Genomic DNA, 25,823 nt, shown 5'->3' with positions numbered 1-25,823 from the left:
AGTTCTTTGGGCAGTTCCAGCAATATTTGACAGTCTCAGAGGAAAAAAGGAATATAAGGAAAACAACAACATAGAATCAGTTAGGTAATTAATACTTTCTTTATTTTGTTTATTTACAATGTCAGTGCGGACTTTGCGGATTGAAAAGAGCATGTCTGAAGAGCCAGTTGATTTTGAGCAGTGGATTGAAAAAGGTATGTGTTTGTTTTACCGACATTGTTCTGAGCATGAGGGAGTAGAGAATTGTCCTTTGACTCTGTGTTTCCAATCAGTCTTCATTTAAGTGAAAAATGATGACCTGAATGATTCTGGTGACATATTTAGAGCCTTGAAAAACACAAGTTTGAATATAAGACTGCTTTTTTACTTACTGGTTATGTGATTGTTAACATGTTAACTTAATTTTTCTGAGTTTCGGAATCCATATCTGTAAAATGGAGATGATACCTATAATTTTTTTTCAAGTACTTTCCTTTATTTATTTTTTTTCAAACTATTGTATTTTATTTATTTTTTACATTTTTTTATTATTAATTTTAATGGGGTGACATTGATAAATCAGGGTACATATGTTCAGAGAAAACATCTCCAGGTTATTTTGACATTTGATTATGCTGCATTCCCATCACCCAAAGTCCAATTGTCTTCTGTCACCTTCTAACTGGTTTTCTTTGTGTCCCTTCCCTCCCCCAACCCCCCCCCCCGTAACCACCACCCTCTTGTCCATGACTCTGAGTCTCATTTTTATGTCCCACCTATGTATGGAATCATATAGTTCTTAGTTTTTTCTGATTTACTTATTTCGCTCAGTATAATATTATCAAGGTCCATCCATGTTATTGTAAATGATCCGATGTCATCATTTCTTATGGCTGAGTAGTATTCCATAGTGTATATGTACCAAAGCTTTTTAATCCACTCGTCCTCTGACGGACACTTGGGCTGTTTCCAGATCTTCACTATTGTGAACAATGCCGCCATAAACATGGGAGTGCATTTCTTCTTTTGAAACAGTGCTATGGTGTTCTTGGGGTATATTTCTAAAAGTGGGATAGCTGGGTCAAAAGGCAGTTTGATTTTTAATTTTTTGAGGAATCTCCATACTGTTTTCCACAGTGGCTGCACCAGTCTGCATTCCCACCAGCAGTGCAGGAGGGTTCCCTTTTCTCCACATCCTCGCCAGCACTTATTCTATGTTGTTTTGTTGATGAGCACCATTCTGACTGGTGTGAGGTGATATCTCATTGTGGTTTTAATTTGCATTTCTCTAATGATTAGTGATGTTGAGCATTTTTTCATATGCCTATTGGCCATCTGTATGTCCTCTTTGGAGAAGTGTCTATTCATTTCTTTCGCCCATTTTTTGATTGGATTGTTTGTCTTCCTGGTGTTAAGTTTTACAAGTTCTTTATAAATTTTGGTTATTAACCCCTTATCAGACGTATTGTCAAATATGTTCTCCCATTGTGTAGTTTGTCTTTTTATTCTGTTTTTATTGTCTTTAGCTGAGCAAAAGCTTTTTAGTTTGATATAGTCCCATTTGTTTATCCTGTCTTTTATTTCACTTGTCCGTGGAGATGAATCGGCAGATATATTGCTGCGAGAGATGTCAGAGAGCTTACTGCCTATGTTTTCTTCTAAGATGCTGTGGTTTTATGGCTTTCATTTAAGTCTTTTATCCATTTTGAGTTTATTTTTGTGAATGGTGTAAGTTGGTGGTCTAGTTTCATTTTTTTGCAGGTAGCTGTCCAATTTTCCCAACATCATTTGTTGAAGAGGCTGTCTTGACTCCATTGTATGCTCTTACCTCCTTTGTCAAATATCAATTGTCCATAAAGGTGTGGGTTTATTCTGGGTTCTCTGTTCTGTTCCATTGAGATAATACCTACCATTTATGGGTTTTGTGAACAGAAGTCTGGCATACAGTAGACAAACAATAATTATCAGTTTTTGTCTTTTTCCCAACAGAATAGGTAGCCTCTGGTTAAACATATACTGCCTTCATGTGCCTATCTCCTTTCATTCCCAAAATACCCTGAAAATAATAGTAAAGGAATAAAAAAAAGCATAAAACTAGACGGACAAAAAATAAAAAACCAGGAGGCGAAAGCAGATGTGAGATTAGTGTATATTATAGATGAGGGAATGCAGATGGACAAGTAACTTCTGTGCCTGAATGGAGTAGGATACAATCTAAGTGCCTGGCAAGGAGAAAAATAAGAAGTAAGCCAGTTTGCCCAACAGAACCCCAGAAAGGTCTAGAACTTGAAGGCAAATGACACTGTGGAAAGAATGAATGAGACAAGAGCCAGAAAAAGAAAATCTTTAGTTGAAAATCTGTATACAAAGTGGTTGGACCCTAGGTACCTACTCCTACCCCCAAAAGCTCTTTCCTCCCATAAACCACCCCCAAGGGATGACTGTGTCCTTCCCAAGGGACAGTGAATGTTGAGGTTTATCACTCAGGGAGACCAGGCATAGCGGTGATAGTGAATAAGACATGGAATTGAAAACAGGGATTTAAGTGGAAGCCTGCATACTGAATAATGGGAACTCCTCCAGTGCTCTGCTGTTTGTGACAGCAACCAAGACTATAGCTACAGCCAGCAAATGGGAGGATTCATTTTTACAGAAACTGAATGGCCCTAGAAAAAAGATCTAAGGATGTCGACAAAGTCTAGCTTATATCCTGGCCACCCTATTGAAGTCCACTAGTCATCAAGCCTGGCTCATGCACGTAGTTTTCAAATGACTTATTCATAAGTAAAAAAAAAAAAAAAGAAAGACAGCGATCACCAGAGATTTGATGAAGGCCTCAAACCCTGAATACAGTCAAGCCTTTGGCTTTAATTTTGAAACTATAGGAAATATGCAGTATAGAGGAACAAATTAAATGAAACCGTGAGGCAAGATGACAAAATGTGGGACATTCTATAGAACAATGGACCTGGTCTCTTCAATAAGTCAATGGCATAACGAAAAAAATTGTGTATGTGGGATAGAAGTTTTAAAAAGTTCAAGTTTGCCTGGCCTGTGGTAGCGCAGTGGATAAAGTGTCAACCTGGAATGCTGAGGTCGCCAGTTCGAAAACCTGGGCTTGCCTGGTCAAGGCACATATGGGAGTTGATGCTTCCTGCTCTCCCCCCCCCCCTCTCTGTCTCTCTTTCTCTCTCTCCTTACTAAAATGAATAAATAAAATCTTTAAAAATTTTTTTTTTAAAGTTTAAGTTTAGGTCCTGACTGGTTGGCTCAGTGGGAGAGCTTCAGCTGGCGGGTGGATGTCCTGGGTTTGATTCCCAGTCAGGGCACACAGGAGAAGCGACCATCTGCTTCTCCACCCCTCCCCCTTCTCTCTCTCTCTCTCTCTCTCTTTCTCTTTCTTTCTCTTTTTCTCTCTTCCACTCCTGCAGCCATGGCTTGATTAGTTTCAAGCACATCAGCCCGGGTGATGAGGATGGCTCTGTGGAGCCTCTGCCTAAGGCGCTACGTATAGCTTGGCTGCCAGCATGGCCCCATATGGGCAAAGCATAGGCCCCAGATGGGGGTTGCCAGGTGGATCCTGGTAGGGGCACATGTAGGAGTCTATCTCCCCTCTTCTCACTTAGAAAAGAAAAAAAGTTCAAGTTTAAAAGAATTCTGATTTGAGCCTGACCTGTGGTGGCTCAGTGGATAAAGCGTCGACCTGGAACGCTGAGGTTGCTGGTTCAAAACCCGGGCTTGCCTGGTCAAGGCACATATGAGAGTTGATGCTTCCTACTCCTTACCCCTTCTCTCTCTCCTCTCTCTCTAAAAATGAATAAATAAAAAAATTAAAAAAAAAAGTCTGATTTGAATAAATAATCTATAAAAAGACATTTGGGGGACAATGGGGAAATTTGACTATAGAATTGGTACTATATGATATTAAAGTATTAAAATTAAAAAATAATTTAAAAAAATTTTAAATTGATTTTAGAGAGAGAGGAATGGGGAGAGAGAGCAAGAGAGGAAAAAAAATCTGTTGTTGCACTTATTTATGTATTCATTGGTTGATTCTAGTATGTGCCCTGATCAGAGATCAAACCTCCAACCTTGGTGTATCAGGACGATGCTCTAACCAACTGAGCTACCTAATCAGGGCTAAAGCGTTATTTTCAATGTTAGTATGATAATGGTATTGTGGTTATGTAAGAAAATATCCTTATTTTTTAGAGGTGGATAATCAAATATTTAGAAGTGAAATATCATGATGTCTTAGACTTGCCTTAAAACAGTGGTCCCCAACTCCCGAGCTGCAGACCAGTACCGGTCCGTGGGCCATTTGGTACCGTTCTGCAAAGAAAGAATAAATAACTTACATTATTTCCGTTTTATTTATATTTAAGTCTGAACGATGTTTTATTTTTTAAAAATGACCAGATTCCCTCTGTTACATCCGTCTAAGACTCACTCTTGATGCTTGTCTCGGTCACATGATACATTTATCCGTCCCACCCTAAAGGCTGGTCTGTGAAAATATTTTCTGACATTAAACCAGTCCGTGGCCCAAAAGAGGTAGGGGACCACTGCCTTAAAACATATGGGAGTTAGGCCCTGGCCGGTTGGCTTAGCGGTAGAGCGTCGGCCTAGCGTGCGGAGGACCCGGGTTCGATTCCCGGCCAGGGCACATAGGAGAAGCGCCCATTTGCTTCTCCACCCCTCCGCCGCGCCTTCCTCTCTGTCTCTCTCTTCCCCTCCCGCAGCCGAGGCTCCATTGGAGCAAAGATGGCCCGGGCGCTGGGGATGGCTCTGTGGCCTCTGCCCCAGGCGCTGGAGTGGCTCTGGTCGCAACATGGCGACGCCCAGGATGGGCAGAGCATCGCCCCCTGGTGGGCAGAGCGTCGCCCCCTGGTGGGCGTGCCGGGTGGCTCCCGGTCGAGCGCATGCGGGAGTCTGTCTGACTGTCTCTCCCTGTTTCCAGCTTCAGAAAAATGCAAAAAAAAAAAAAGAAAAAGAAAATATGGGAGTTGATGTTTTCTGCTCCCCCCCTTCTCTCTCACTCTCACTTATCTCTAAAATGAATAAAATAAAGAATTATTAGATAAATCAAGTATGGTGAAATATTAGTAATTGTATTTTAGATGATGAGTTATATATATATAGGAGGTATGTTCTGTCTTTTATGTTTGTTTGAAATTTTCCAGTGTTTCATAATATAAAAAACTAAGCAAATGTAATTAGAGGTTATCATTAGCTTCTGGTTGGGGAGGAGTTGATTAAGAAAATGTGATAATAGCCCTGGCTTGATAGCTTGGTTGGTTAGAGCACCATCCCAAATTGCAGAGGTTGCTGGTTCAATTCCTGGTCAGGGCACACAGAGGAACAGATCAATATTCCTGTCTCTCTCTCTCTCTAAAATCAATAAAATAAACATTTTTTAAAATGTGATAATTTACTTATTTCAGCAGCAAATAGCATGTATATAGACAATAATGTAGCCATCAAGTATTGATTTCAAAATTGAGAGGATGGCAGGAGGGAAAAGTTGCTGGAGGAGGAGGAAGAAGATACTAGTTTAAGAGACCTAAATTGTCACCACATATACAGTCAGTAAAAAGTTGATAAATCAAGAAAAGGGCCTGACCAGGCGGTGGCGCAGTGGATAGAGAGTCAGACTGGGATGTGGAGGACCCAGGTTGGAGACCCCAAGGTCGCCAGCTTGAGCGTGGACTCATCTGGTTTGAGCAAAGCTCACCAGCTTGGACCCAAGATCGCTGGCTCGAGCAAGGGGTCACTCAGTCTGCTGTAGCCCCACGGTCAGGGCACATATGGGGGAGCAATCAATGAACAACTAAGGTGTCACAACAAAAAACTGATGATTGATGCTTCTCATCTCTCTCCATTCCTGTCTGTCTGTCCCTATCTATCCTCTCTCGGACTCTCCCTCTGTCTCTGTTAAAAAAAAAAAAAAGGAAGAAAGAAAAGGAATATGAACATAGTATAATTCCAGGAAAAAATCTCAAAGAGTTGAAAATATTTATGTAAGGAGCAGGACTGGAGGACAAAGGAGAGGTCAAGCAGGGGATTACTACAATAATTTTTATTACCTCAGAGAAAGGTTAGGAAACAGAAAGAAAGTCATACATAATCTTACTTCCCAGAGGCTTCCCTTTTAATGCTATGTGCTTTTTAAAATTGTGTACCCTGACTATTTTAATACAAGTAAAATTAATTTCTAAGTAATGTCAATATGTTTTATCATATTAATTAAATATTTTATTTTTTCAAAAGAATTGTTTGATATGATTAACTCATGACCAAATAAATCAGCCTGTCCTAAAATTACATAAATAAATGTTTTTTAAAGTTGGATACCAGAAAAGATCTATTCATGACTAGCATAATTCTGCATCATAATAAAAATTTGTTGTGAGAAACTGAGCTCTAGTCATTGCCCATTGGAACAATAAAATGGCTCCTTTCAGGCTTGCAATTACTGTTAGTAGCTTGATCCTTGAAAGGGATTTTTCATATTTTATCAATTCCTCATTTTATATTTCTTTACTAAAACATACATTTGGATTACCTTGTGTTTATACTCACTAGAGATATTTTATAGCTCATAAATAGTTCATTTTTCATACCTATTATTTTAAATATCTCTATTTGTATATTAAATTTTAACCTCAAAATACTGGTGAATCTGGTTTAACTATAGTTTACTAGATATCATGTTTGGCTGAACATAAATTTCAGTAGCTATCTTTACATATTTTGAGCCCTAACCATTTTTGTTAACTTTACATTTTAGATCTAGTACACACAGAAGGGCAGCTTCAAAATGAAGAAATTATGGTAAGTAAATATATTTTGTAGAGATAAACATTATCTTTAGCCAGCACAATAGATTTACATTTTAAATCTATCTCTGTAGTCATAAAGTTAATAAATACTCTCATGCTCTTATAGGTTCTATACTTAATAGAAGTTATTCTCAGTAGTATTATAATATAAATATAGCATTCATAAATTAGGCTTTTATCTATTACAGACAGAATGACAGCAAGGGTAAAACAGAATTCACTTATTTGTTTTCCTTTTAAATTTGTTCATTTATTTATTTGAAAGTATTTATTTTCTTTGCTTTCTTCCATTTGATTCTGTAGGCCTTTTAGAATAGGAATCAAAAAAGGTCTAGATGCCAAAACTGGATGTTATTTAAGCATGAAAGGACAAAGGAAATTCAGATAAGGGGAACTGGAGCATAGGATCAGCAACAAATAAGCCAAAGAGAAATGAGGTGGAAAGAGAACAAGCATTTTTCAACAACATTCCATTGGGCTTTGCTTGTCAAGTGGAATGAATGCCCGTTGATGAGGAAGCTGCTGCCTCATCAAGAGTTTCTCTGTTCCTACTAGTTTGTCAGGCTCTGGTTTTAAATAAACACAAAAACATGAAAAAAGTGAATGTGTGGGGGTTTTTTAGGTAACAGTGTTTGACTAATTAAGGCTTCTTAAAATGAGAGTTAAAGTGGTACTTTGTCCATTAAATTTCCTTTTTCACAACTTGTTGAGAACTGCTATGAAATCCGTATTTCACTGAGTCTGTAGGAAGTTTTTTTTTGTTTGTTTGTTTGTGGGTTTTTTTTTCCTGAAGCTGGAAACGGGGAGGCAGTCAGACAGACTCCTGCATGCGCCCGACCGGGATCCACCCGGCACGCCCACCAGGGGGCGATGTTCTGCCCATCTAGGGTGTTGCTCTGTTGCAACCAGAGCCATTCTAGCGCCTGAGGCAGAGGCCATGGAGCCATCCCCAGTGCCCGGGCCATCTTTGCTCCAGTGGAGCCTTGGCTGCAGGAGGGGAAGAGAGAGACAGAGAGGAAGGAGAGGGAGAGGGGTGGAGAAGCAGATGGACGCTTCTCCTGTGTGCCCTGACCGGCAATCGAACCCGCTACTTCCGCACGCCAGGCCGACGCTCTACCACTGAGCCAACCGGCCAGGGCCTGTAGGAAGTTTTTGAACCCTATTCTCTTCTCTACCACCCAAATGTGCCCAATGACTGGGAAGGAGAATTGAGGGGCATTGAAAAATGATTAGACTGAATTTTATCTTCCTATTTTTACCCATCTTTACCAATGGGTTATGACTAGTAAGTAAGTCTCTGCTGAATATTTTGTTTCAGGACTCACTAAGGATCAGGGAGACTCACATCATTATAAAGCATTTAGAAAATAGTAAGGGGGGATTAGAGGCTGAAAGTCACTCATAATTTTATCACCCTGTGACAACAGCTTTTACTATACCTACTTTCCTCTAGTTGTCAACCATATGCATCATATATAGTTACAATCAGTGTTTTTCAACCGCCAGTCCGTGGACTGGTGCCGGTTTGCCAGAAATTTTGTGCTCTGATGTCGATAACTCTTCATGGACTGGCATGAAATTTCTGGCAGACCAGAGGTTGAAAAACACTGTTTATAACAATAATGTATGAACAATTTTGTATCATTTTTAAAACTTAATATTACATACAAGCTTTATAATTTTAAGATTAAATGTATGAAAATAGGCAAATGCTAACTAATTTTCCTTTCTCTGTCATTGTAAGTAATATTACAAGGGACATCTTATGTATGTTCCTACAGCCATGATCTTCACCTTTTAAATTATTTTCTAAGATTAAATGTCAGGGAATGGAATTACTGGGTTGAAGGATATAGACATATTTATAGCTTTTTTATATATTGCTAAATTGCTTTCAGGAGAAATTATATAAATGTAAAAGTATAGTAGTGTTTCAGGGTAATATATTCTGAGGCATCATTAATTAAAAGAAGTCTTTTATCATGAAAAATACTCTAGAAGACACTTTGAAAAAATTGATCAGAAATATACAATTGTAATTTTTATCTCCATCTGCTGTTTTACATCAAACTAGGGCTGATATTTGGCTGATACACACTTGAACAACTGTACTGTTATATGTGGCTGGCTTCTCTTTGGAATGTTTTTTTATATATTATAATATATTTTTAGACTGCTACTCTTTCATCAAATCCTTTCTTCTGTTAACTGCTTAACATTTAACTAGAACTACTAAGAGCATTCATACTGATTTTTCCCCTACAGGCACATGATGGCCATGCCACTTACTTGAGATTCATTATTACATCAGCCTTTGATCATTTTGCATCTGTGTATAGCATTTCTGCAGAGGGAAGAGCAGTCTTAACTCTTTCTTAATAATTACAACAAAATGCTTTGTGTGATTTTTTAACTATTTATTTTAAAATAAAGTTCTCATTGGTATACTTTATTAAAGGGATTTGTATCAATCTGTTTTAGTTTTTATTTATTTTCTCTAACATTTTGTGCAAAGGAATTTGGTGTCATCAGTCAGCAGTGATGACTATCATGGAGGATATAAGGAAGCTCTTCCTTCAGTATAGAGCTTTTTCAGGGAAGTGACTGGACATGAAAACTTAACTGATAATAAATGGTATCCCCACAGCATCTAACATGGTGCCTTTCAGATCTCAGTACATTAATTTTTTAATATGTTGATTGATTGCCAAGGGCTAAGTGACCAGTATAGACAGTGAACAATAGATGAGTTCAGAAAAGAGAAAGTACTTATGGGAAGGTTTCATTGAGGTCATGGAACTTGAGCTGGGCCCTGGAGGACAAATCATTGTTGTTGTTTTTTTTATTTTGTCCTAATTTGAAAACCTCACAGAAGAATTAGGGAACACATAATCTTACCTTTCAGAAACGACCATTATTGATTTTTTAAAAAGTATTTTGGGTAGTAAAAGAACAGGATGGAACAGATTGGGTTGAAGTTATACTTTATTTAAAAGGTTGACCTTGTAAACATATATAACTAATATAGCCAAAAATTAAAATAAAAAAAGCAATTGTAAAACATTGAAAACAAATAGAAATCAACCTAACTTTATCACAAGTTGATAAACACAGTAAAGAAATGACATGAGAACATATTTTTGTCTGTGTAGTCTGCGTTAGTTTCCTAGGGTTGCTCTAATAAAGTTCCACAAACTTGGTGGCTTAAACAATAAAAATTTATTCTCTCACGGTTCTGGAGGCTAGAAGTCAAAATTCAAGGTATTGGCAGGGTTTGTTCCTGCCTTTCTCTTAGCGTCTGGTATTGCTAGCAAACTTTGGCATTCCTTGGCTTGTGGTACCAGAGATCCAATCTCTGTCTCTGTCATCACATGGTATTCTCTCTGTGTTTTCATGTCATCTTTCTTCTGTACATATATTTCTATGTCTTTTTATCTTTTTTTAATAAATAAATTTTTATTAATTTTAATGGGGTGACATCAATAAGTCAGGGTACATATATTCAAAGAAAACATGTCCAGGTTATCTTGTCATTCAATTATGTTGCATACCCATCACTCAAAGTCAGATTGTCCTCCGTCACCTTCTATCTAGTTTTCTTTGTGCCCCTCCCCCTCCCCCTCTCCCTCCTTCCCTCCCCCTGCCCCCCGTAACCACCACACTCTTGTCCATGTCTCTTAGTCTCATTTTTATGTCTCACCAATGTGTGGAATCCTGCAGTTCTTGTTTTTTTCTGATTCACTTATTTCACTCCGTATAATGTTACCAAGATCCCACCATTCTGTTGTAAGTGATCCGATGTCATCATTTCTTATGGCTGAATAGTATACCATGGTGTATATATGCCACATCTTCTTTATCCAGTCTTCTATTTTTTTTTACAGTGATTAAAGCCTTTAAGCAAACTCTTGGCCAATACAGCAAGAATCTATAAAAGAGGAGTGTCCTTAACAAGTTCACCAAGTCCAAGTTAGCCCCAACACCATGCCAAGTCCCTGATAAATGCAACCCAACCCCAGTTCAATCTGTTAGGAGCTGTCCCAAGGAGCAGGAGTCCAGGAAAAGTCCACATCCAGGAAAGGTCCACATGGCACTGGAATTGTTGTCACAATTCTATACTTAGCAGCTCACGTACGAGTCCCAATGACCGCTGCTTCTAGCTGGTAATGATTTGGGTAGACTGGAAAAGCCATCTGTAGCATGTGTGGAGATGGAGCTTCTGTTCTCCTCTGCCTGGAGAGATGAGACCAGGTTGCTTTTCCCTGGAGCTCTGCGACTGTGGCTTGGTAAAGAGAACCTTGGGATACACTAAGCTGGGTGGCAAAGGTAGATTCATAATAGAAGTTGGCAAAAGGGGGAAAGAGAGCTCTAAATTAGGAGTAGGTCCCAGCCTGAAATATGAGTGGGGCATTGAGGTAGGAGGAATAAAGGAAACACTATATATTAAACAAAGCAGCAGTCTTTTTATCTTTTTATAAGGATACCAGTCATTGAATTAAGGGCCCACCCTACTCCCAAATGACCTCATCTTAAATAATTACATCGCAATGACCCTTTTTCTAAGTAAGGTTACATTCAAAGGTTCTGGGTGAGCCCTGGCCGGTTGGCTCAGTGGTAGAGCGTCGGCCTAGCGTGCAGAAGACCCGGGTTCGATTCCCGGCCAGGGCACATAGGAGAAGCGCCCATTTGCTTCTCCACCCCTCCGTCGCGCTTTCCTCTCTGTCTCTCTCTTCCCCTCCCGCAGCCAAGGCTCCGTTGGAGCAAAGATGGCCCGGGCGCTGGGGATGGCTCTGTGGCCTCTGCCTCAGGCGCTAGAGTGGCTCTGGTCGCAACATGGCGACGCCCAGGATGGGCAGAGCATAGCCCCCTGGTGGGCAGAGCGTCGCCCCTGGTGGGCGTGCTGGATGGATCCCGGTCGGGCGCATGCGGGAGTCTGTCTGACTGTCTCTCCCTGTTTCCAGCTTCAGAAAAATGAAAAAAAAAAAAAAAAAAAGGTTCTGGGTGATAGGACTGAACATATCTTTTTGGAGAGACAGTTTGGCCCTTGACACAATCTTACTGAAATTTATTTGTGATAGTTAATTGTACGTGTTATATTGACTGGACCACCATGCCGAGATATTCACTCAAACGTTATTCTGGATGTTACTATGCATGTGTTTTTTGGATGAGATTAACACTTAAATGGGAGGACTTTGAGCAAATAAATTGTCCTCTATATAATATGGATGGGGCCTGACCTGTGGTGACGCAGTGGATAAAACGTCGACCTGGAACACTGAGGTCACCAGTTCAAAACCCTGGGCTTACCCGGTCAAGGCACATATGGGAGTTGATGCTTCCTCCTTCTTCCCCTCTTCTCTCTCTTTCTCTCTCACTCTCTTCTCTAAAAATGAATAAATAAATTTAGAAAATTAAAAAAAATAATAATAATATGGATGGGCCTCATTCATTCAGTTGAAGACCTTAATAGAACAAAGACTGACCTTTTCTGGGTAAGGAGTTCTGTCACCAGATAGCCTTTGGACTTGTACTGCAACATCACCTCTTCCCAGGTCTCCAAGTCAGTATCATAAAAAATGTTAATTAACTAAGGAAGGGGGTCTGCTCTACATCCAAAGAGATGTGAGGGCTCCAATAAGCACATGCCATGTTTATTTCTTATTTGGATGCTGATTTGGACAAACCAACTGAAAAGAGAAGTCTTTAATAATTATAAAATCTGCTTATGGACTGAGTTGTTCATTTTGTTAGTTGTGATACTGGCATTAAGCTTATGTGAGAAAATGCCCATATTTTACAGAAATTACATTGAAGTATATAGGGGTGAAATGACATGATATCTGGGATTTACTTTAAAATACTTAAGCAGATATTTTGCTAAAGAAAAAAGGTGTTGAAGCAAATATGGCAACAAACTTGAATCTGGATGATGGATATATAGAGTTTCATTGTACTAGTCTCTCTACTTTTATGTATGCTTGAAATTCTTCATAATAGAAAAATAAAAATAAATAATGCTACTAAGGACATCTTTGTGCATAAATCTGCCTGCTTCTCAGATGATTCTGTGAAAGAGATTCCCAGAAAGGGATTACTCAGTCCATCAAAGTTAGGAACAGTTTTAAGGCTTTCAATACTTCCTGGTAAATTTCTTACCAAGATTTCTTGCACAAATTGACTCTTGGAAAGGTAGTTTTTAGATAAATGGAGGAAAGTAGGAAAGGCATTCCAAGAACAATGTTGATCAGATGTGAAGGTGGGTACGTTTTCATGACATACACTTGGGAATGATGAATATATAAATCAGACTTGAGCAAAGAATAGACTAAAACCGTACATTTCAGCCAGATCACAGAAAGCCTTTAATGCTTTCAGGTATTTTTCTGTAACTGGAGACAAATATTAATAAAGTTTGTGAGAAGGACAGTGACTAGAGCAATGTGTTCATTTGTGTTCAATACTTTGAAATCCTGAGGATTTTCTTTCTGCCAGTTTCCTAAACTGAAATGTCAACAATTCTTTGTGTGAAAAACACTGTTAAGCCTTAGAGATTGCTGGAAGGGATCTACAGAGGTTATCTGATTGATTTCTTTGGCACAGGCCTAGTAAATGATCTCTAAACTTTTTTTCTCTGTGCTCTGTGGATGCCCAGAAAAAGTTTATGTCGTACTTGTAATAATAACACTTTATGATATTGAAAATAGCACCCTTAAACCTTCATTTTCCTTGGCCTAAGGAACTCATTTTCACTTTACAAAACTACTCCCAGTTTCAGGCAATAAATACGATCATATGTGGCTTTATAATTTGTTTTTCACTGCTGAATCCCATCATCTTTAAAAGTTTCATTTGTCCCCAGTTGGCTTTCTCTCTCCCCCTCATTTGGCTGTTTCTCTACCTGCCCACTAACTCGATTACCAAGGAAGGTGCTGTGTGTGCTCTGTGATTTAGACACTTGAGTTTGCTGTTGCCTCTGCCTGGAGGGCTCTTTTCCATAGTACAGCTGGATTCCTGGTTCACTTCAGATCCTTACTCAGAATCCTCAGACCTTCCCTGGTTTTCATATTTAAAATTACAGTGTCTCCCTACTATCTCTGCCAGCGCCCCAACTCCTTTCCTTGGGATCAGGTATCCAAGGTAGCCACACTGTCTGTCCTGTGCTTCAGGGGTTCTTGTACTCTGCTTTTCTTTTCTCAGTACCCTTAAAATCCAGCTTTGATTTTTTTCTTCAATGATATCCCAAGCCCACTATGAAAGATGAGGGCAGTGCAGCCTCCTTTCAAGTGTGAACATCTTGGGTAGAGGACGCAACTGATTGAATTGCCCTAGGTAGGCTCCCACATCCTTTTAGGGATGTTCCTACTTATCACTATTTTTTTTTCTTATTTATTGTGTACAGGGTGTGGCAAAAGTAGGTTTATAGTTGTATGTGAAAGAATTTATTCTTATATTAGGATTTATTAATTACGGAATTATTTTCCATATAAACAACTATAAACTACTTTTGTCCCATCCTGTATATCATGTTTATTGTCTCTCCCTCACTAGTATGCAATAAGTTCCACAGGGCAGGGAATTTTGTTTCCATCATTCATGACTATATTCTCAGGGCTCAGAACAGTGACTGGCACATAAGAGATTTTTGGTAAATATTTGGGTTTTTTTATTTTTTTTTAAATTTTTTTTTTAAATTTTTTTAAATTTTGTATTTTTCTGAAGCTGGAAACGGGGAGAGACAGTCAGACAGACTCCTGCATGCGCCCGACCGGGATCCACCCGGCACACCCACCAGGGGCGACGCTCTGCCCACCAGGGGGCGATGCTCTTCCCTCATGGGCATCGCTCTACGGCGACCAGAGCCACTCTAGCGCCTGGGGCAGAGGCCAAGGAGCCATCCCCAGCGCCTGGGCCATCTTTGCTCCAATGGAGCCTTGGCTGCGGGAGGGGAAGAGAGAGACAGAGAGGAAGGAGGGGGGCGTGGAGAAGCAAATGGGCACTTCTCCTATGTGCCCTGGCCGGGAATCGAACCCGGGTCCCCCGCATGCCAGGCCAACACTCTACCGCTGAGCCAACTGGCCAGGGCCTAATTTTTTTAAATTAACTTTAATTTATTGTATTAACATGGATTCAAGTGTCCTACTCAACTAACTCCCTCACAGTAAATATTTGTTGACTGAATAATTGAACATTGTTTATTTTATTTGCATGTCTGAATCTCTTTATTCTGTGTAATCCTTGAGTTTTTAGAAAGCTAGCTAATATATACATTTTTGGGTCACTTACTATGGCCTTGTGCCTATCACAGTGACTTACATAAAGTTAAACAACCAATCAATACTTATTCATTGATTGATTTTAGAGAGAAATGATAAGAATATATCAGAGAGAGAGAAAGATTGTTTCCCCTCATTTGTGCGTTCATTGGCTGATTTTCTAAGGTAATTTAAATTTATTGGTTTTAGCAAGAGAGGAAGGGGTAGAGAGAGAGAGAGAGAGAGAGAGGAACATGGACCTGCTCCTGAATGTGCCCTGAGTGAGGATTGAACCAGCAACCTGTGTGCTTCAGGATGATGCCCCAACCAATGGAGCTATCTGGCCAGGGGCATTGGTTAATTCTTGTAAGCCCCCTGACTGGGGATTGAACCTGCAACCTTGGTGATTAGGACAATGCTCTAACCAACTGATTTAGAAGACTATTCTAACCAACTGATTTAGAAGGGTATATTAAAAAAAGTAAAGCCCTGGCAGTTTGCTCAGTCAGTTAAAAGCATCGTCCTGAAACAACAAGGTTGCTGGTTCAATCCCTGGTCAGGGCACACATGGGAGGCAACCAGTGAATGCACAACTGAGTGGAACAGCAAATGAATGCTTTCCTTTCCCCTCCCCTCTCTCTCCCATCTTCTCTCTGTCTCTAAAAAAAAAAAAAAGCCTTGGCCAGATAGCTCAGTTGGTTGGAGCACTGTCTTACTGGTTCAATTCCCTACTCAGGGCAAGTTGATGTTCCTATCTCTCTCCCCTGCCTCTCAAAAAAAAAAAATCTAATAACTTTTTAACCATGCACTCAAGAAAGGCAAAAGAAATACACAAATGAAAATTATTGTGTCTATCACTCATTTACACACACTTTAAAAAAAATTTTTTTATTTTATTTTAGTGAGAGAAGAGGCAGAGACAGACTCCTGCATGCGCCCTGACCAGGATCCACCCAGCAAGCCCACTAAGGGGCGATACTCTGCCCATCTGGGGCCCTTGCTCCATTGCAACTGGAGCCATTTTTTAGCACCTGAGGTGAAGGCCATGGAGTCATCATCAGTGCTCGGGATCTATTAAACTCACTCCAATTGATCCATGGCTGCAGAAGGGGAGGAGAAGAGAGAGAGAAAAGTGAGACAGGGAGGGGTGGAGAAGCAGATGGGCACTTCTCCTGTGTGCCCTGACTGGGAATTGAACCAGAGACATCCACATGCTGGGCTGACACTCTACCACTGAGCCAACTGGCCAGGGCTCAGACCTTTTTTTTAAGCATTGCAGTTGTGAGTCCTATCTCAGGAATGTTCCTCTGTGCAGGACTTCCTTTGGGGGCTTCACTTTCTAGATGATGTTCCATCAGCTCTTTGTAGCTTGACCCTGATAGCATGTCTTCTAAAAAATAGTGTGTGACAGAATATATCTGAGAGCGTTAAAGTTTTAAACAAGTATATAGCCTTTGACACAGAAATTTTGTTTCTAGAATTTACCCTAATGAAATAACCAGATGAGTGACAAACAGACAAAGTTTTATAGCAATGCTGTTTATAAGATGGAAAACTAGAAACGACTAGGCATCCATACATTAGAAATCCATATCATACTTTATGATGGGATATAAATCACATATATATAGATGGATACTTCTGGTTAAAGATAGTAGAGTAATGGGGGTTTTTTGTTTTGGGTTGTTTTTTTGTTTTGTTTTGTTTTTGTATTTTTCTGAAGCTGGAAACGGGGAGGCAGTCAGACAGACTCCCGCATGCGCCCGACTGGGATCCACCCGGCACACCCACCAGGGGCGACGCTCTGCCCACCAGGGGGCGATGCTCTGCCCCTCTGGGGCATCGCTCTGCCGCAACCAGAGCCACTCTAGCGCCTGGGGCAGAGGCCAAGGAGCCATCCCCAGCGCCTGGGCCATCTTTGCTCCAATGGAGCCTTGGCTGCGGGAGGGGAAGAGAGAGACAGAGAGGAAGGAGGGGGGGGGTGGAGAAGCAAATGGGCGCTTCTCCTATGTGCCCTGGCCGGGAATCAAACCCGGGTCCCCCGCACGCCAGGCTGACGCTCTACCACTGAGCCAACCGGCCAGGGCGATTTTATTTATTTTTATAGAGAGAGAAGAGAGAGAGAGAAGGGGGAGGAGCAGGAAGCATCAACTCCCATATGTACCTTGACCAGGCAAGCCCAGGGTTCCAAACCAGCGACCTCAGTGTTCCAGGCCAACACTTTATCCACTGCGCCACCACAGGTTAGGTTCTAGTGTCTCTTAAAAGGACACTAATCCTATCATATCAGGGCTCTAGTCTTATGATCTCAATTAAGCTTAATTACCCTCCTTATATGCCCTATCTCCAAATATAGTCACATTGAGCGCTTAGGGCAGGGGTCGGGAACCTTTTTGGCTGAGAGAGCCATAAACGCCACATATTTTAAAATGTAATTCCATGAGAGCCATACAATATGTTTAACACTAAATACAAAGTAAATGTGTGCATTTTATGTAAGACCAACACTTTTAAAGTACAGTAAGTCTCTGAATTCTTTTTAATAACGTTGTTATGCTGTTGCTAACCAATGATGAATAAAGTACTTCTTACCATTAATGCGACTTCTGGTGCTGCATGGTTTTGCTGATGGCTTTGTCGTCTGGTTGATACGTGGTAAGGTTAAACTTCATGCAGGCATTGAGAATTCCATCCATTAAACGTGATCGTAGGTTGGTCTTAACATTCTTTAGATGTGAGAAAGACTGCTCACATGCATACACAGAGCCAAACATTGTCAGTACAGCAATACTCATACGCTGCAGTGTGTGATATGTGACGGGAAGCGCATTCCAAGTTTTGACAATCACCTGGTCCACAGGTTGAAGTTTTTTCATTTCTCCCCACTTGTGTTTGCTCACCAACTTTGCTTGCTGTCATGCAAGTCTTTCCAAATCTTCATTCAGTGACTTGAACTTATTCATCCACATGTCTGAGGCCTGCAAGTCAGCATCTTGTAGCTCAAAATCTCTGACAGAGACACCGGGGATATAACTCAGGTTGGTGCTGTCCACTGCACACTCGTGTGGATGGGTGATGAACTTAAAAAGACAAGTGCACTAACGAAATTCTCCAAAGCGTGCTTTGAATGACTGCAGGAGATTAGATGTGAAGCCCGCTAGCTGCTGGAGATCAAGGTATTGAGCAGGGTCACTTGCTGTGCATGCATCTTTAAACTCTCCCAGTTTTTCAAAGTGCAGTAAATGACCTGTTTCAATGTCGGCGATGAAGACTTCCAGCTTGTTTTCAAATGCAAACACTGCTTGTTGAAGGATAAGACTGTATTTCCAATGCCTTGCATTTTCACATTGAGCTGGTTCAGCTGTTCAGTCATGTCCACAAGATAGTAGAACTTCAGGAGCCACTCAGTGTTAATTAACTCAGGATGCTCGATATTTTTCATTTCAAGAAAAGTCCAGATTTCACTCAGACAAGCTGCGAAACGGCTGAGCACCTTCCCTCTTGACAACCAACGCACATTGCTGTGCAGAAGCAGACCAGGATAATTATTCCCAACTTCATCCATCAGTGTTTTAAACTGGCAATCATTTAAAGCTCAGGCAACAATTAAGTTGACCACCTGAATGACCAGCAACATCACCTCACCAAGCTGCTCGCCACACATCTGAGCACAAAGTACCTTCTGATGTAGGATGCAGTGAAAACTTAGGATGGGTCTCTTTTCATGTTCACAAAGAAGCACTACAAATCCTCTGTTTTTCCCCACTATGCACGGAGCACCATCAGTACACACCGAAATAAGTTTATCCATCAGTAGATTTTTTTCTTTAGCGAACTCAGTGAAAGACTGGAATAAATCCTCCCCTCTTGTCTCTTTCATAGGTAAAACAGCAAGACTTTCCTCATGTAGTGTGTCACCGACGGAATACCTTGCAATCACGCTGAATTGGGATGAATGACTTACGTCTGTTGACTCATCCAAAGCGAGAGAAAAGAATGGTGCTGCATTTATGTCCTTCACTTGTGTTGCCTCAATTTGATTTGCGAACAGTCTTGCCAACAGAGACATGTCTTTTATTCATTTGATTATCTTGTCTTTATCTGAAAAGTCATCAAAAAGTTCATTGGCAACATCAAGCATGAATGTTTTGGCATACTCCCCATTTGTGAATGGCTTTCCATTTCTCACAATTGCTAAAGCACCAGCAAAGCTAGCCAAATTCCAGTCACCTTGTTGGGTTCAAACACGGAGTTGCTGCTGACTAGCTTGCACTCTGAGCAGTAGCTCTTGACATGCTTTCTTCCTGCTGTCCCCCACTGGATATTTCGATGCAAATGTAATATGGCATGTGTCAAAGTGCCGCTTTATATTTGACCATTTCATCGATGCAATTTTATCATTGCATATTAGACACACTGCAGAACCTGCTCTCTCCACAAAGGCGAATTCCTCTGTCCATTCCTGCTGAAAAGTATGATACTCCTCATCTTTTTTTCTTTTAGCCATCTTCTTCGTCAAAAGGGTTTCTGCAATTAGCTAGCTGACTACTTGATTAAAAGGAGGGAAGTTTACTTCCTGACCTCACAACGACCCGTGTACGTTAGGCATTATCCAATAAAAATTTGGTGTTGTCCTGGAGGACAGCTGTGATTGGCTCCAGCCACCCGCAACCATGAACATGAGTGGTAGGAAATGAATGGATTGTAATACATGAGAATGTTTTATATTTTAAACATTATTTTTTTCATTAAAGATTTGTCTGCGAACCTAATGCAGCCATCAAAAGAGCCACATCTGGCTTGTGAGCCATAGGTTCTCGACCCCTGGCTCAGGGCTTCAACATGTAAATTTGGGGGAGGGGACACAATTCAGTCTGTACTAGGTGGGAAGAAGGCAGCCAAAGCAGAGAGAATGAGACTGAAGGGGAATTCTAGGAGCCCCATTGCAGAGGAACTTAATAAGAGGGTATTCATACAACTAACCTAAAATGAAAGTTACAGATTGCCTCAGCTTCCTTACCCTCTACACTATGTTTCAGCAAATAAAAAGCTTCAGTAAAGAAGAGTAATCAGAAAAAACCAAGAAGGGGACTCTCCAGGTCATAGGTCAGGTTCTCTAGAAACAGAGCCTGACACAGGGATTCTTGTAAGAGAGATTTCATTGAGGGAGTGCTTTCAGAAAGCTGGATAGGGCAAGGTAGAAGGTTAGAGATACAGCTTCAGCTTGGAGTCTAGTCTCGGCTTGACCCCCTTGGAAGTTCTGGAGCATGAGTGGCACCAGAGAGATATACTCCCTCACCTTGAGACCAGGTACCAAGACTTTGTACTACCCCAATCCGTCAATCATTGGCCATAGGTCACCCTCAGTGGAACATAACCTTTCAGGCATTTCTGGATAATGTACCTTCCATCATTTATGGCAATACTCAGGAGAGGGGGCATCTGTGAACCATTAAGATCCGACACTCATGGCAGGTGGGTACATTGATGTGGTAAAGGGATCTGGGCAGAGCACCAATAGCATTCATTATGGCAGTGGTTCTCAAAGTGTGCTCCTTGGAATAGCAGCATCAGACACATCCAATTTACTGTTAAAAATGTAAATTCTGCCTGACCTGTGGTGGCGCAGTGGATAAAGCGTCGACCTGGAAATGCTGAGGTCGCCGGTTCGAAAACCTGGGCTTGCCTGGTCAAGGCACATATAGGAGTTGATGCTTCCAGCTCCTCCCCCCTTCTCTCTCTCTGTCTCTCCTCTCTCTCTCTCTGTCTCTCCCCCGCCTCTCTAAAATGAATTTAAAAAAATGTAAATTCCCTAGCCCAAGCCCAGATCTACTGAATCAGAAAATCTAAGAGTGAGACCCATGAGTGTGTTTTAACAAGCCCTCCATGTGATTTTTTTTTTTATACAAGCCAAAGTTTCAGATCCACTATACTATAGGGAACTATGACAGAAAACTAAAACAAAAGGAGGGGGGAAGAAAAAAAATTAGGCAGATACAGAACATTTATTGCAAGAGAAATTACACCAAGAAGCAAGAATTGAGGGTCATAGTTATCTCTCAAAAAGACCAAAAAAAAAAAACTCAAAGGAGAGATACAAGAATTTTAAGAAAAATTGACACGGAGGAATGAAAAGTGAGCTGGCAGAGCTAAGAAAAGAAATGGAAGAAAAAAGAACTATTGCAGAGGTGAAAGCACATAGGAAGCAAAGGGAAGATGGTGGTTCTTGTAGCAGTCTGTTCAGTTAGGAAAACTGAAATTGATCTAGATAAAAAGTTAAAGCAGAAAGGGAAATAATGCAAGGACATTTCTTTTAATTTTAAAGAAATAATGCGCCTGACCTGCGGTGGTGCAGTGGATAAAAGCATCGACCTGGAACACTGAGGTCGCTGGTTTGAAACCCTGGGCTTCCCTGGTCAAAGCACATATGGGAGTTGATGCTTTCTGCTCCTCCCTCCCTTCTCTGTCTGTCTGTCTGTCTCTCTCTCTGTCTCCTCTCTCTAAAATGAATAAATCTTTAAAAAAATAAAATAAAGAAATAATGCAAGGAATTTATTATGAAGTGTTGAAGAGGCTGGGAAAACAAACAGGAGGTAGGGAGGTAATGCAGAGCTGGAGTCCATGGGCCACACTCACTGTGGACTCACCGCTGCCTCTGAACAGAAGCAATTTCATCGCCATGGCCAGTGGCAGCAAAGCTGCTACAGTGTGCAGTCACCTGTAATCGCTACAGCCAGAAATGGAAAAAAATGGCTTCTTTCTTCCACCCACCTTCTAATTTCCCCCCAGTGCTTCACACTGGTGGAACCTCACCAGAGAGCAGCTGACAAGGGAGTCCAGGAAATGCAGATTCAGGCTTCTGGCTGCCTCGAATCCAGGGGAGAGTATGGAAGCATGGAAATGGGAGAGAACTAACAGACTACGTCTAGCACAATAATAAACCCAACTGAAGGAGAGTCAGGTTCAGAGGAGAAAGCTTGAGAAAAATCACAAAATAATTTTTTTGAAAAATTTTAAAAGAATTAAAAAATAGTTATAGAGAATAGTTGTGGAAGGAGAAAAGGGATATAACATATCCATAATTATGTTTCTCAGTAAGAGAATGTGACAAAAATGCAACAGAAAAAATATGCATGGCAACAGAGAAAATGTCCCTGAAATAAAAAAAAAAATAACCTGCGTCGGCCTGGCGTGCAGGAGTCCCGGGTTCGATTCCCGGCCAGGGCACACAGGAGAAGCGTCCATCTGTTTCTCCACCCCTCCCCCTCTCCTTCTTCTCTGTCTCTCTCTTCCCCTCCCGCAGCCAAGGCTCCATTGGAGCAAAGATGGCCCGGGCACTGAGGATGGCTCTGTGGCCTCTGCCTCAGGTGCTAGAATGGCTCTGGATGCAACAGAGCGACGCCCCAGAGGGGCAGAGCATCGGCCCCTGGCGGGCATGCCGGGTGGATCCCTGTCGGGCATGGGCGCATGCGGGAGTCTGTCTGACTGCCTCCCCGTTTCCAGCTTCGGAAAAATAAAAAATAAAAAAATAACCTAAATCTTAGAAAGGAAAGAAGATACTAGTTTTGCCTTAATTGTTTGGGCTACTGTTACAACAACAACAAAACATCGATTGGGTGACTTATAGACAACAGAAATTTATTTATTATCCTTCTGGAAGCTGGAAGTCTAAGCCACCAAGTATGGGGGAGGGCCCTCTTCTGGGCTGCAGACTGCGGTATCCTCACATGGCTGAAAGGAGCAGGCTAGTGAGATCTCTAGAGCCACTTTTATAAGAGCACTAATCCTACTGATGAGGACTCTGCCCTCATGACCGAATCACCTCCCAAAGGCCCCACTTCCTGATGCTATCACATTGAGTTTTAGGTTTTAGTGTATGAATTTGGGGGTGGAGGGTTGGGAACACAAGCATTCAGACCATAGTAATAGTCTAGGAAATGTTGACACAGAATAATCAACGCTGGAATATGTCTTGGTAAAGTTTGTGAACTTCAAATATAAAGAAAGACTTTGATGGGTTTCCAGGCAGAATAAAAGCAATTCAAGTGCCAGGAGAAATAAATTAGGCTGGTCTCAGAATTCTTCTCTTATTACTGATAGACAACAGTGGAACAGTGTCCACAAATCTCCAAGGTCAAGAGATTGAAACAAGAATCTGATACCCAGCCAGGTATCCTTCAGGCTTAAAGACTCTAGATGGATATTTGCAAGCATGTAAGACTTCAGGGAATACAGAATTTATGTGCCCTTCTTGAAAAAACTTTTTGAAACTTTTTAGGTATTCTAGAATTTTTCCTCAGTCAAACATCTAACAGTACGGCTTTAAATACTTTACTATACCTTCTTAAATTAATGCCAGCTTTACCAGAAATGAAACTCATAGTCTGTGGCCAGGAATGAAGTGAGAGCCCAACTCTTGGGAGTTGAACAAGTGTTAAAGTGGGTAGGCAGTTCAGGGGGCATATGCTAATTCCTGATTGTTGAAACTTTGGTTTCCTAAGCCTCCTGCTAGGCACATGAGGCAATGTCTTTTGTCTTCCAGAATGGGGTGTGAGCTCATTACCCCACAAAAAGCCAGGTACTTCAAAGGGCATCATCCTCAGAGAATAAGTCAACTGGGGTAAACCTGTCGAAAGCAGACAGGCATGTCATGATGAAGTAAGTATATCCTTCAAATCAGTTGATGTTCTGACTGCAAATTGTACTCAGATCTGGACAGGATATATTAACAAGCTTTATTCACTAACCAGTACTTTACAGAGTTAGCCAAGCAGAACAAGTTCATTCTTGCTAACCAGACCCAGAGAGGTCACCTTCAAAGAGAAAAGCCCTTCTCCATTATGAATTAGAGTTAAGCTCAAAACTCTTGCAGTCTTCTATACATGTTCTTTTTTCCACTTTTGCCATGTAGGTTTCTCTATTTAAATGCTCTTCCCCTCCCCATGTTCTCCAGGTTCTCATACCAAGTTGTGGAAGTACTGGGCATCCCAAAGGCCACCACTTCCATAAAGCTTTCCCAGATCCACCTGATTCAGAGAAATTGCTCTGTGCTCCCTGAGCATTTAGTCTTCACCTCAGCTCTAACCCAACATATTCTACCTTGAGTTACGGTCATCACAGTGTACATCTGGTCTCCCACGAGGTTTAGCTTCTGGATAACTATAGCTAGACTTAGTCCATCATTACATCACTCAGCACCCAGAAAAGATTCAGTGCTCAATTAATGTCTAATGCATTACATTGAAGAGAATTGAATTGGAATACTTGGGGGTCTATTATATTCTGAAAACTTCTCAGTTCCAGCTATTATTATTATTTGTTGAAAACTGGGAGGTTTCTGTGCATTTGTAGACATGAATTGGAGAACCACCTGAAAAGTGATTCAGAAGAGTGTGATCTTTTTCTTTTTCTGATTTAATTTTTTTTTATTGGAGTGACACTGTTTAATAAAATTATATAGGTTTCAGGTACACAGTTCTATAAAACATCATTTGTATATTGTATTGTGTGTTCACCACCCCCAAATAAAAAATTTTTTTTGAAAAAGAGGACTTAGGAAGGACAGTGCTCAGATGTACTTCGTTTCCACCATTTTCCCAGCTCTTCAGCTCTCACTGTGCCTTCCCAAACGCACGCCAGAAATGAAAGGTTGCTTTGGCAGGATGAAGATTTTTTTTTTTTACAGAGACAGAGAGAGAGTCAGAGAGAGGGATAGATAGGGACAGACAGACAGAAATGAAGAGAAATGAGAAGCATCAATCATCGTTTTTTTGTTGCGACACCTTAGTTGTTCATTGATTGCTTTCCCATATGTGCCTTGACTGTGGGCCCTCAGCAGACCAAGTAACCCCTCGCTCAAGCCAGTGACCCTGGGTCCAAACTGGTGAGCTTTTGTTCAAACCAGATGAGCCTGCGCTCAAGCTGGCAACTTCGGGGTCTTGAACCTGGGTCCTCCACATCTCAGTCTGACACTCTATCCACTGCGCCACTGCCTGGTCAAGCAGGATGAAGAATTTGTATTGTATCCTACTGTCCTGTCTTTTTTCCATTCTTCACCTCTTTAAAAGGGAGCCCAGCCCTGGCTGGATAACTCAGTTGGATAGAGCATCCTTCTGATACACAAAGGTTGTGGGTTTGATTCCCAGTCAGGGCACATGCAGGAACAGATCAGTGTCTCTCTTTCTCTCTCACTTCCTCTCTCTCTAAAATCAGTAAATAAAATTTAAAAATTCTTTAGCCTGACCTCTGATGGCAGAATGGATAAAGTGTCAACCTGGAATGCTGAGGTCACCAGTTCAAAACTCTAGGCTTGCATGGTCAAGGTGCATACAAGAAGCAACTATGCATTGATGCTCTGCTCCTCTTCCCTGCTTTTTTTCTCTCTCTCCTCTCTCTAAAATTAATAAATAAAAATTTAAAAATAATTATTATTATTTAAAAAAGAAAGAGGAGTCCAAAATAAAACAAAGCATAATGAAAACAAACAAAAAAACAAAAAGAAACCCCCAAAAGGATAAATTTTTTAAAAAGATAAAAAAGTGAGTCCAATGAGGCAATTGTGGAACAGCAATGACTAGAATAATAATAGCCAACACTTCCATGGCATTTTCTTCAAGTCAGGCACAGTTCTGAGTGCTTTGCTCATTAACTCTCTCTGGGTAGACACTATATTGATAGCCCATTATTGGTCAAGATACCAAGGCAGTTTAGCCAAAGACACAGCTAGCTTGGAGTATAGCCCAAAATC

At 40.9% G+C, this 25,823-nt stretch overlaps 1 protein-coding gene across 5 annotated transcripts in view; it reads left to right on the top strand.

The window, feature by feature from the left end:
- Positions 1 to 25,823, top strand: part of IFT25 (intraflagellar transport 25) — a 144,912-nt gene that overhangs the window by 26,026 nt on the left and 93,063 nt on the right. For 4 of the 5 annotated variants that reach the window (XM_066376349.1, XM_066376348.1, XM_066376347.1 and 1 more), the window contains exons 4-5: positions 126 to 194; positions 6,770 to 6,813. In XM_066376349.1, coding sequence (XP_066232446.1) covers positions 126 to 194; positions 6,770 to 6,813 — 113 coding nt within the window. Of the gene's footprint in view, positions 1 to 125; positions 195 to 6,769; positions 6,814 to 9,086; positions 9,293 to 25,823 lie in introns of those variants that run through there. The other variant, XM_066376345.1, reaches the window with a different exon arrangement.

This window comes from Saccopteryx leptura, chromosome 3 (genome assembly GCF_036850995.1).
Source record: "Saccopteryx leptura isolate mSacLep1 chromosome 3, mSacLep1_pri_phased_curated, whole genome shotgun sequence".
In the NCBI taxonomy this organism is placed as follows: domain Eukaryota; kingdom Metazoa; phylum Chordata; class Mammalia; order Chiroptera; family Emballonuridae; genus Saccopteryx; species Saccopteryx leptura.
The sequence above is the reverse complement of the archived record's forward strand: the minus strand, read 5'-3'. Positions and strand labels throughout refer to the sequence as shown.